Here is a 13192-nt window from a genome sequence, read left to right as displayed (position 1 = left end):
CCTTTTGAAAGCATGATTCTTCATTTGCCTTCTTCGAGCTTCCCAGGGCCAGATGTTGAGTTTTTTTTTTTTTTTCTTATATTAAGTTATACTTTCTACACTTTCAAAGAACTGACTCACCGCCCTCAGAATTCAACTTCATCAGCATCATTCCGCCACTGTTCATGCTGCCCAGTCATTTGCCTTTTACTTCTAATCAACTTTGTGGCACCTACTTGATTTCCACACTCTGTTAATTAGGTTGTTCTCTTATTATTTATTATGTAATTCTTTCAGTATGAGGGCAGTGATAGGACACAAAGAGTATAGAGGTCAGAAAATAGAAAGAAATAAATGATTCCTTGGGAAAATATAAACTGTTCAGTTTTAAGTTTTAATCTCCATAAGTTTAACATGATATTACTAGTATAAACATGTGTCTTTTTCATTTGGTTCATATGAATACTATTAAAAAGGTATTTTTTGCTAGCCCTTAAGTGGCATTAACAATATAAATATAAATTCATAAAATATAAATACTTCATAGGCAAGGATATTGTTACCCATAAACAAATGCAGTTTTAGCTGGCTTCTGCAAACACATTTTAAAAGAGTTTTGGTTATAAGGGTAAATTCCAAACCTGATTGGGGCTAACCAAATATCCATTTCTGTCTTTCCAAAGAAATGAATTGAGGGTCATAGATCCTGATACACACTCGAATGTTCTAAGACAGAGTCATGTTTCTCAAAAACGTACTCTCTAGTGATATTTTTCTTCTGGTAATTAACGAATCAAAGTAGCCACTAAATAATACAAAATTATTTAAAATAGATAAAAACTTTAAATTCATCACTAGATTGAGAGTTCCATAAGGGCTGGGATTTTAGGTATTGTTTTGTTTTGATTTTCATTGTTAGCCTGGAGCCTAAAGGAGTACGTATCACAATAAGAGTTTGATATATGTTTGAATAAATAAATAAATTAGTTATTATTCTTATCATTGTAATAGTAGGGGATATTTTATACATATCATAGAAAATTAATTTGCATCTTAGTATCTTTAATGTTTTTAAATTATTTAAGACAATGATAATCAAGGGTTAACACACATGAAAAAGATCATTTATATCTTTTTAGACAAGGGCTGAGGGATATATGAGTTATACATTTAAAAAGTATAAAATTTTATTATATTTAAATAAAACATTTTGTTACCCTTAACCTTAAACATATTTTACTTTTTCAGAACTTCATTTTGGGTTTATTCTGTGTCAAATCCCAGTCTAATACAGATAAAAATACATGAGTTATTAGGTTCCTTAAAACTGGGGTTGATAGTAGAAATGCTGACAAATCCTTATTACAGATGCCAGTGGAATGAAGTGCCTTTACCTCTGGCAAATGCTGATGTGGAGATTTAAGACTATGTGAAAAACCAGTAAAGTTGCCCAGGAGAGTTTTATCATATTATTCATTGAACTCAGTATGTGGTACAGTAATTGCTTCTGGTATCATTTTTCTTTTCTTACACGAGGTTATTATTTATCCTTGTGCTGTGTGAAACAGAGAAAGAGTCTAAAGGAGAGTCATAACTCGATGTAAACTATCTTGTGACACAGTGTAGCTGGAGATAGGAATCACAGCTGGAAAAGAGTGTCTTACTTCTCAGAATTAAATACGGGAAGAATGATATTAGACACTGTGGAGACACATAAATACTAAAAAGATGCACTCAGACAACATATTTTTTCCTAGTGATATGAAAACCTGTTTAAAATATACATTTAAATAGGCTTTTTAATCTCACACAGATCAACACATTTATTTGCCTATGACAGAGGTTTTCTTATTCTGATAAGTGAAGGAAATCAAATTAATAGGTAGGATGGTTACTACAAAAAGCTGGATGGGTGACATTTAAATAGCACAATAATTTTTGGAATTTTTGCTCTGCTTTTGTACCTTGTACATGTATGTCTTTTTGCCTTATGCACTTTTAAGTAATCACTAACGTTTATCATATTTTCTCCAATGTTCAGGTAAGGTTGTATGAAAAGTATAAATATTTTGGAGCAAAATTTTTAAATAGAGACAATCATAACTTAATAGTGTAAATAGGGGGAAAACACTTTTTAGACACTAATATGTTGCTTCCTAAATCTGTTGGGCTGAAGATATGCTATTCTTACAAATTATTATATTTTATTTTTATTTGTTTATCTGGCTGCACTGTCATGCAGGATCTTAGTTCCCCAGCCAAGGATAGAACCTGTGTCTTCTGCAGTGAAAGCAGAGCATCCTAACTACTGGACAGCCAGGGAATTCCCTATTTTTACAAATTCTTCAAATATTATGATAAAAATATGTGTTTTTATTTGGAAAGAAAATAATTTATTATGTAGAAAATGAAGTCTTAGGATTATATATTTACTTCTATTGTTCACCAATTTCATTTTGATTGCATTGTACAATTAATAAATGTATTACCATTTTGCATGCAGTATACTAATGACTAATCCCAGTTGATGGAAAAAGTAATAATAAAACCAGACCATACAAGTTAAGTTAGCTAATGAGCCCTGTATAATTATGCATTTATATGCAGTTTGGAAACCATCACTAGGAACTATTTAATGTGGGAAGTATAGTAGAAAGGTAAGTGATTCAGTAGTCCAATTGCCTAGGTTGTATGCTGGCTGTTGACCTTAGGCAAAACACTTGGCACCCCAGCCCTTAGTTTATTTATCTGTAAAATATAAAAATTAATAATAATATCACTGACCTCACTTGCCTGTAATGAGAAATAAATAAATTAATCCAAGGAAAAGCATTTAGAACAGGAATGGGCAGTAGTTAAACACTTGGAAAATGTTAGTGCTGTTACTTAGTGTCTGGAGCTTGAAAAATGGTCAACCTGTGGACTTTTAAATAAAAATAATACACATTTGTTTACTTATAAATCAGAAACTGACTGCAACCGAAATATGAATTTGATAATTTTTGTACCAAAATGCTTCTTTGTCCCGCATTCCACCAGCCAGAAATGTTCTCGCTGTTCCTTCCTCTTAAGGGGAACATGATATGTTCTTCTCAAGTCCCTAAACCCCTGGCCATTGGTTAGGAACCTGAGGATTTGTTACCACCATCCCCAAACCCCATAGAACTTAGCTGTCTTATAAAATGTTTCCTTCAAGTTCAAGTTGCCTTGGTTTCTGCAGTTGACCATAGCAGTCCATTTCCATTCAGTTCATTACACAGTCATTTATTTGCAACCCTGCTATGTGCCTGGTGATGTTTGGTGCTTTTGATGCAAATTTGCTGTATAAATGGCTCCTATCTTGCCATATAAATGGCTCAATTCTAGTTCAGAAGATATATATGTAAATCAGCACTCCCTACTCAATATGATAAATATTATGGTAAAAATTATTGTGGGGCAGCAGAAAAAGAGCTAACTGACTGTGCCTGAACTGTGAATACCTAGCACAAGAAAGCTGTTCAGCTGCAGGGCTTCCCTCTTCTCCCCAGGTAACAAGGGCATTTAACTTATGATCCACGAACATGTGTTATCCAACTTTAAAGATTAGAAGGCCAGGAAGTGTAGAGAGGAAAATGAGTATAATATCCCTAAGGGTGCAAGAGGACTATATCTGTCAGATTTGCAGCACTCTGTATCCCTGGGAAATACATTTTATACGTGATCACATAGTACCTAAAAATTAGTGTGTGCATGCTAAGCCGCTTTAGTCATGTCCAACTCTTTGGACTGTAGCCCTCGAGGGACTCTGTCCCTGCGATTCTCCAGGCAAGAATACTGGAGTGGGTTATTATGCCCTACTCCAGGGGATCTTCCCAACCCAGGGATCCAACCTGCATCTCCTGCATTGAAGGTAACCTGCATCTCCTGCATTGAAGGTGGATTCTTTACAACTGAGCCACCAGGTAACCCCATATAAAAATTAGACAGGATCCTAAATGTACTTTTTACCTTTTGGTAAGCCCAAATATCTAACTTTGAATTTAATTACATATTAATTTCTGATTTCTATGTGTTTTAACTAATTCCATTTAAAAATGCAGCGTATATGAAAGTGTGAAGTCGCTCAGTTGTGTCTGACTCCTTGCGACCCCATGGATTGTAGCCTACCAGGCTCTACCATCCATGGGATTTTTCAGGCAAGAGTACTGGAGTGGGTTGCCATTTCCTTCTCCAGGGGATTTTCCTGACCCAGGGATTTAACCCGGTTCTCGGATTTAACCTGGGTCTCCTATCTAACCTGGGTCTCCCGCATTGCAGGCAGATACTTTACCCTCTAAGACACCAGGAAAGCAGCATATGTGGGTGTTCCACAAATTACCTAAATAGTTTAGAAAGAAATGTGAGATTGTGGGAAAGTATGCATCTCAGAATTTAGAAAACCTGAGTGCAAATCTATCTTTTGACTCCTCTTAGGTGTTCTTTATTTCTTATCAGCTGTGTGGCCTGGGAAAATTAACCTCTTTGAAAAATGACGATTGTAAAAGAGTCCTAATGAAACTCAGTTGAACCATAGGGAAAGATGCTCAATATCATCTTTCTGTAGAGAATTGTGAAATAAGGAAACATTGAAAAATCACTACATACCTGTTAGAATGAATAAAATCCAGAAAACTGACACCACCAAATGCTGCTGAGGGTGTACAACAACAGGAACTCTCATTCATTGCTGGTGGCGAACTCCACTGGTACAACTAATTTGGAAGACATTTTGGCAGTTTCTAGCAAGACTAAATATACTCTTGTATGATGTAACAATTGAATGCACCTCTGTTTATCCGAATGTGTTGAAACTTATATCCATACAAAAACCTGCGCATGAATGTTTGTAGCAGCTTTATTCATAATTGACAAAATTTGGAAGCAACCAAGATGTCTTTCAGTAGATGAATGGATCAACAAACTGTGGTACATTCAGATAATGGGATATTATTCAGCACTTGAAAGAAATGAACCATCAAACCATAAAGAGATTTGGAAGAAACATAAATGTATATTACTAGGTGAAAAAAGCCAATATGAAAAGGCTACATACTTAGTATAGTATGAATCCAATTATATGACATCTGAAAAAGAGAAAACTGTAGACAAAAAAGATTAGCAATTGCCAGGGTTTGGAGGAGAGGGAGGCATTAATAGATAGAGCACAGAGGACTTTTTGGGCAGTGAAATTATTCTGTATGTTGCTATAATGGTGAACTACATGTCATTATATACTTGATAAAACCTATAGAAAATACAATCCTAATATAAATTATGTGTGTTCACTGATAATTATGTATCATTGTAGGCTCATTAAAAATAACAAGTGTATCAATCTGGTGGGGGATGCTGGTAAAGGAGGAGGCTTGGCATGCATGATGGCAGGGGGTATATGGGAACTCTAAACTTTCCATTTAGTTTTACTGTAAATCTAAAACTGCTATAGAAATAAAGTCTATTAGACTCCATGGAAAATTATTGCATCTAAAATAATGAAATAATATTAAGCTATATCTGCTATGTTCCTTTTGTTGAATTCTCAAAACAACTTAAAAGCATTGTTGAATCAACTTAGAGACAAGAAAACTGAGTCAGAAAGTTAATTTATCATTTATACAATTAATATTTTCTTTGCACATATTATGTGCCAAGTATTGTATTAAGCATGGAGATACTATAATGAATCAATGTGCATATGATATTCCAGGGAAGTGAGATGTGGAATAAGGTGCTGGTCTTTGAGCAGGACTTCTTTCACACAATGGAGTATCAGAAGAGCAGGAAAGTTAGAGTGTGCAAGAAACAGTAGGGATAAGCCAGGTCAAAGGAGATGGGAAGAGAGATGGAATTAGTCTTGTTTCTGAGATGAGTATGGGCAAGCTGACACATTGCTGTTGGTCCAAAACATCTTTTGGTGTGATGGCCTTTATGAGATGACTGATATTCTCCAGGGGTTGGGAAGAGGGTGATTGCTTGCTAAATGGATTGGCATGGGGGTCTCCTAAACTTTTTCACTTTGCAACATCTTACTCTAGAGAGAAACTTCCAGAGGCTTTGTCCACTGTGAAATAGGTGGACCTGTGAATAATAACTAAACTTCCCTGGTTTAGTTATAGGACAATCTGTCATATCATGTTCCACCCACTTCCAATAAAATATGCTGATAAGTGGATTTTCTTAGTGCTTGGTTAAACATACAGTATTTGATAGGGCCTGCTTTGTAAAGCCTTATAAGATTTGGCTCCTCACTTGCTTTTCATTGGGTTTCCCTCATAGCTCAGTTGGTAAAGAATTTGCCTGCAATGCAGGAGCCCCCAGTTCAACTCCTGGGTCAGGAAGATCCCCTGGACAAAGAATAGGCTACCCACTCCAGGATTCTTGGGCTTCCCTTGTGGTTCAGCTGGTAAAGAATCCACCTGCAATGGGGGAGACCTGAGTTCCATCCCTGGGTTGGGAAGATCTCCTGGAGAAGGGAAAGGCTACCCACTCCAGTATTCTGGCCTGGAGAATTCCATCGAATATATAGTCCATGGGGTTGCAAACAGTAAGACATGACTGAGCGCCTTTCACTTTCATTTGCTCTTCATTTTTACCTTGTTCAACTAATTCCCTCACCTACTACATGTGACTTCAATCATATTGATAGCTGTTGTCCTCTTCCTGATACACTCTAGTGTCATATTGATCTCAGGTTTTTACTGCTGTGTCCTTGGCTTGAAATGCTCTTCTTTCAGATTTTCAAATGGCTAGACTCCTTCTCGTCTTTTAAGTTCTAGTGCATGTTTCATCTCCTCAGAAAAGGTTTCCAGACATATTAGTCAATTTTGTCTTCTCTTATCTTGCAAGTACCTTGATATTTCATTCAATGTCTTATTGTACTAGTTTATGTTTTTATACGATTGATCAGCATCAGAAGTAATGGGTTCTGTTCATTTAGGCATTTATTATTGGTTTCTTCTTCTATACCATAAACTTCATGATTCAGGAATTATATTAGGTGCTCAATAAAATGTTGGATGAATGCATAATCACTTGATATGTGTTAGTTTCTTCATCTATCCTCTAAAGTAAGCTATTGTTTTTTCTTTTATAATTATAATGGTTGTAATGTTGATAGTTCTTAGAACAGAATGAGATAAAGAATGAGATAATGTATATATAAGTGCCTAATTCAGTTATTAGCACATGGTAGGCAATTAGATAATGACTTTTTTCATTCTTTTATCAATAAATCTCACTAAAACAGTGCACTTGAAATTAATTATTTGGTATAATTCAAATTGGAATATTGTAATCATATATTGTAATTAAATATAATATATTGAAATTATATCTTGGTATTATATATTATATAGTATGTAATCATTTTATATATTATTTATCATATGTGATATAAGATGTGGTATAATATATATAACATATCATTTTATTATATAATTGTGTTGATGTTATTATATTAAAATATCTCTTATGAGACATAAGTGTTCTCAAAGTAATATGCCTTCTTAGTGTCTCAACCTATGCTAATCACAATGAGAAAAAAAATAAAATTGACTGCTTTAAATTAATGTGGAATTTTTTCTCTTTACCAACTTATTACCAAAATTATAATTTTTGTAATAGTTTCATGATTAACTGACACTTCCTACCTTCATGTTCACTATTTCCAGGAGGAACCCTATGTTCTGTTTAAAAAGTCTGACAAACCTCTTTATGGAAATGATCGATTTGAGGGCTATTGCATTGACCTCCTCAGAGAGCTATCTACAATCCTTGGCTTTACATATGAAATTAGACTTGTGGAGGATGGAAAATATGGAGCCCAGGATGATGCCAATGGACAATGGAATGGAATGGTCCGTGAACTAATTGATCATGTAAGTCCCTTTTCTCATTCTTACTACCTTTGGAAGATGTTTATTAGATTTACCTTTTTTTGATGGTCAAGGGTTAATAAAGTCAAAGAACAGTGATGTATTTACTTTTTTGATAATGTTATTCAAAGTATATATTATTTTTGTCAAGCATAAAGAATATAAGGGATGAATATAATTCTATTAGAGACATGTGTCTATCTTAAATTAACTAGTAGTTAGTGGTTTAATATCTTGAAGTTTTGGTCTTGATTTATAAGATGGAATTCAGTTTTTTAATAATAAATTTCTTTTTCACTTTCATAATATTAGCTTTCTAATCAATGGAGAGAATAGGTGGTACAAATTCTAAATTTCATGATAAAAATTTTCTGTACTAGGATAAGATATTTATTGTCTTTAAAGATGAAAGATATCTGTACAAAAAAATCTAGAATCAAATACTATATAAAAATAAAGCAAAAATATTAAGCATATTAGAGCAGAATGACAGATATTTTATTTATTTATTTATTTTTAATTTGTTTATTTTAACTGGAGGCTAATTACTTAACAATATTGTAGTGGTTTTTGCCATACATTGACATGAATCAGCCATGGGTGTGCATGTCTTCACCATCCTGAGCCCCCCTAGATATTTTATTTTTTAAGAAATAATTCAGGCATTTATTCTTGGTCAGGAAAACATTATTTCATAATTTGTCAGTTGGCAGTGTTAATTAATTCGTCTATTTGAAAAAACTCTTTTAAACATCATAACATAATATTTGACTATGTGTTTTGTAGCATTTAAGCATATTTTGACATTTTCCTTAATATTAAGGCACATAATTATTGTAAAGAATTCTGCAAAGTTATTTAAATAATTTTCTTTTAAAAAACATTGTGAGTTGTATCCTAAATAAAAATTCTTACTTAATGGAAGTAGCAAATATAGGCAATTTTCAAAACATTTTGAAGATTCTTTGCCAGTAATTACAAAGTTCATCATCAAGAAAAAGAATAAAGGAGATCTGTCTAGCTATCTACCTATCTATCTGTCAAGAAAGGGATATTAGACAATGGTTAGGAACAGATTACCATTTTAAAATTTCTTCAACGTGAAGTCAATGAAAGTTGCTCAGTCGTGTCCAACTCTTTGTGACCCCATGGACTATACAATCCACAGAATTCTCCAGGCCAGAATAATGGTGTGGGTAGCCTTTCCCTTCTGCAGGGGATCTTCCCAGGTCTCCTGCATTGCAGGCAGATTCTTTACCAGCTGAGCCACAAGGAAACCCCAATTTTCTTCAAAATTTCAGTATATTTCTTCTAATGACTTGGAATTTACTCTGTAAGTTCCTGAACTCCTAGACTTGATCAGTTATTTCTCAAAAATTCTCCTTATATGGGACATTTATGTTTTAACTTTGTAAAATACATTGAAAGATGATGAACATATACATGATTTGGGATCAAATATAAAACCTTAAACTGTATGTTCAGTTCAGTTCAGTCACTCAGTTGTGTCCGACTCTTTGCGACCCCATGAATTGCAGCATGCCAGGCCTCCCTATCCATCACCAACTCCTGGGTTTACCCAAACTCATGTCCATCGAGTTGGTGATGCCATCCAGCCATCTCATCCTCTGTCATCCCCTTCTCCTCCTGCCCCCAATCCCTCCCAGCATCAGGGTCTTTTCTAATGAGTCAGTTCTTCGCATGATTGGCCAAAGTACTGGAGTTTCAGCTTCAGCATCAGTCCTTCCAATGAACACCCAGGACTGATCTTCTTTAAGATGGACTGGTTGAACCTCCTTGTAGTCCAAGGGACTCTCAAGAGTCTTCTCCAGCACCACAGTTCAAAAGCATCAATTCTTCAGCACTCAGCTTTCTTTAAAGTCCAACTCTCACATCCATACATGACCACTGGAAAAACCACAGCCTTGACTAGATGGACCTTTGTTGGCAAAGTAACGTCTCTGCTTTTGAATATGCTGTCTAGGTTGGTCATAACTTTCCTTCCATTAGTTTATATTAATATAACAATTACTTTCATAAACCTAACTCAAGATGGTTTAAGTAATTTACTGGTTTGCTTCTCTGTGAAGTCTAGAGGTAGTGTGGCTAGATTTGGAATATTAATAGTTCATTTCTCTTATCTTTTGCCTCAATTTAGTTCTCACTTCCTTATATTTGTCTTACTCTTAGACATGGGCTTCTCAGTAGGTGACAACAACAATTGCTACCAGCAGTTCTAGATTAACCATCTAGGTAGAAATAGAACACCCAGAAGGTATAATTTTATCAAAAACTCCAAATTCAGTTTTATTTGCCTGACCTATGTGTGTGTGGGTAGTTAGTCATGTCCAATTGTTTACACCTGTTTGGAAGGGTCCTCAGTCTGGGGGATTCTCCGGGCAAGACTACTGGAGAGGGTTGCCATTTCCTTCTCCAGGGGATCTTCCCAACCCAGGGATCAAACCCACATCTCCTGTGTCTCCTGCATTGCAGACAGATTCTTTACCTGCTGAACTATTGGGGAAGCCCCTTCCTGACCTTTGTGAGTGCTAAGTCACTTCATTCTGCCCAACTCTCTGTGACCCCATGGACTGTAGCCCACCAGGCTCCTCTGTCCATGGGATTTCCCAGGCAAGAGATACTGGAGTGAGTTGCCATTTCATAAACTAAATTCTGTGCCAATTATCCAATTCAGAGGGAAATGGTATTCTCATTGATTATTCTAGGAATATACTCACAAGAAACTAGGAGGTAGGGTCAATACCTTAATTAATTAATTATTAATTAATTAATTTTTTGGCTGCAACTGGGCTTAGTTGCAGCATGAGGGATCTTCGTAGTTCCCCCTGGGGTTTGTGGGACTTTAGTTCCCTGACAAAGGATCAAACCCACTTTCACTGCATTGGAAGGTGGATTCTCAACCACTGGACCACCAGTGAAGATTAAAACTATATGGAGTTGGGAAACTGGGTTTTTAGAGGAAAATTAGGTTGCTTATACTTGAAGAAAGTGGACTGGATGCTATACAGACCAATACAATGAATATTCACTATAGAGTTATATGAATAACTAACTTATGGGAGACTTTTATTTTAGTCAAAACACAAAAATATTATATCACTAATGCCTTTATGCCAAACCAATCCCTTTATGCTTTATATTTGTCATGTGTGCTTAATTAATGTTCTTTTATTTAAGTTTTTTGAGATTCAAAATTGATTAGAAGTTTTATGTTTCTAGAATTTATTTTTTCTTGATTTTGTACCTGCATGTTCCTTTAAGAGAACTATAAAGTAGAAAATGAAGGTTAGGTTATATGAATAGAGCTATAGCATAAAAGATAACTATACACCAAATGAAGGGATAGTAAGGAAGGTTTTATTATTTGATATTTATTTCTCAAAAAGTATTTTTGGTATTGAGTTGAGACCATTGATAAAGCTTTTAAGTTATTTAATCATTTTATTCTCAGTGTCATACCTGTCACTTCACTTTCTATTTTTTTCTGTGCTAAAGTACTATCCTATTTCAATATACCCTTTCTTGATACTTTCCTCATGACACGTACTGTTGGCTTAGCCTTAGTTTTTAATGTTTAGCATATGTCACATTAAACTAGAATGATGACTGTAGTCAGTGTATTTTTCCTTGTACCACCTCAACTTAGTTTGCATGTTCATGAATATGCTAATTTCAACATAAAGTAGTAACTGAACTACTAATCAACACCCTGAACTTCTCCCACTCCTTACTTTTCTTAGATAAAATTATCCTCTTTCAGAGCTTGATTACCATTCTCATTCTGAAATTTCTCCATTCTATATCTTCAGCCCTGAGCTTTCAACCCATATATCTAACTACCTCTGGTATATTTTCTATGTGAATGTCTCGTAAGCATCTCAAAGGAAGCATGTTCCAGGCTAAAGGTATTATTCATTTCTTCTGAATCTGTTCCTTCTGAAGAGTTTCATATATCAATAAGTGGCATGAACAGTTCAATAGTTTTCCCAAGCCAAAAATTTAGTATCATGTTTGCAATGTATATTAAGTGTGCTTCTTAAATGATTCTGAAAGCTACCCACTTCTCTCCAGCTCCATTATTACATGGATTAAGAGCCCCATATGAGAATCGTTTCCTTCTAATCTAGTGAAAGTGTCTTTAGTCACTCAGTTGTGTCCCACTCTTTGCTACCCCATGGACTGTATAGCCTGCCAGGCTCCTCTGTCCATGGAATTCTCCAGGTAAGAATACTAGAGTGGATAGCCATCCTCTTTTCCAGGGGATCTTCCTGACCTAGGGATCAAGCCCAGGTCTCCTGCATTGCAGGCAAATGCTTTACCATCTAAGCCACCAAGGAAGCTCTCTAATCTGGTATCTATTCATATTTTCAACTAGTCTTGTTTAAGAAAGAGAAATCTGATCATGCCCCTCCTTTGCACACAATCTCTCAGTAGTTTTCACTGTCCGAAGGATATAGAACCAACTATATAATATATTTACAAGCCCTAGTCCCTTGGACTGCAAGGAGATCCAACCAGTCCATCCTAAAGGAGATCAGTCCTGGGTGTTCATTGGTAGGACTGATGTTGAAGCTGAAACTCCAGTACTTTGGCTACCTGATGCGAAGAGCTGACTCATTTGAAAAGACCCTGATGCTGGGAAAGATTGAGGGCAGGAAGAGAAGGGGACGACAGAGGATGAGATGGATGGATGGCATCACCGACTCAATGGACATGGGTTTAGGTGGACTCTGGGAGTTGGTGATGGACAGGGAGGCCTGGTGTGCTGCAGTTCATGGGGTTGCAAAGAGTGGACACAACTGAGCGACTGAATTGAACTGCATTGATTATTGCTTATCTCCTGTAGAAATCTTTTTGACCCTTCAGACAGACCCTCAGACCTTCTCCACCCTGCTTTTTGTATTGGGAGGTTGTTCCATATAGAATAAATCAACAGAGCTTCCCAACCAAAGGTCCAAGTCAGAGAGGAGAGTAAGGTTAGGGTATTTATTTTGCTCCTTGTTCCATTCTCTGAGATAGTGTCTTAGATTGGCTTGTGTCCTCACATTGTATGCCAGTTTCTTGCAATCATGTCTGCTCTACACAAATCTCTGTTCTGCTCTCAGTTCCAGTTTATACCCTACATAGTTGTGTTTATTCTGATCTTAGCGGTGGTTACAGCTTAGCTGCTAATGGCTTTGGGTTCTTACACCATTCCTTAAAATTCCCTTTACCAATAGTTCTCAAAGTATATTCCATAGACCCGCAGAATCAGTATCACTTTCAAACGTGTTGAAAAATGCACATTTTCAGGTCCC

The 13192-nt window shown here is 35.7% G+C and overlaps 1 protein-coding gene across 13 annotated transcripts in view; it reads left to right on the top strand.

Annotated features, from left to right (window-relative positions):
- GRIK2 (glutamate ionotropic receptor kainate type subunit 2) overlaps positions 1-13192 on the top strand; it is a 741992-nt gene that overhangs the window by 516382 nt on the left and 212418 nt on the right. For all 13 annotated transcript variants that reach the window (XR_015132343.1, XR_015132345.1, XR_015132344.1 and 10 more), the window contains one exon: positions 7671-7877. Coding sequence is in view for 10 of the 13 variants with exons in the window: in XM_086316368.1 (XP_086172494.1) it covers positions 7671-7877 (207 nt within the window). In the remaining 3 variants the exon portion in view is untranslated. The remainder of the gene's footprint in view (positions 1-7670; positions 7878-13192) is intronic.

This window comes from Bos grunniens, chromosome 9 (genome assembly GCF_055505025.1).
Source record: "Bos grunniens cultivar Pamir isolate PY7600 chromosome 9, Bosgru_T2T1.0, whole genome shotgun sequence".
Lineage (NCBI taxonomy): Eukaryota > Metazoa > Chordata > Mammalia > Artiodactyla > Bovidae > Bos > Bos grunniens.
This window is presented reverse-complemented; position numbering and strand designations above follow the sequence as displayed.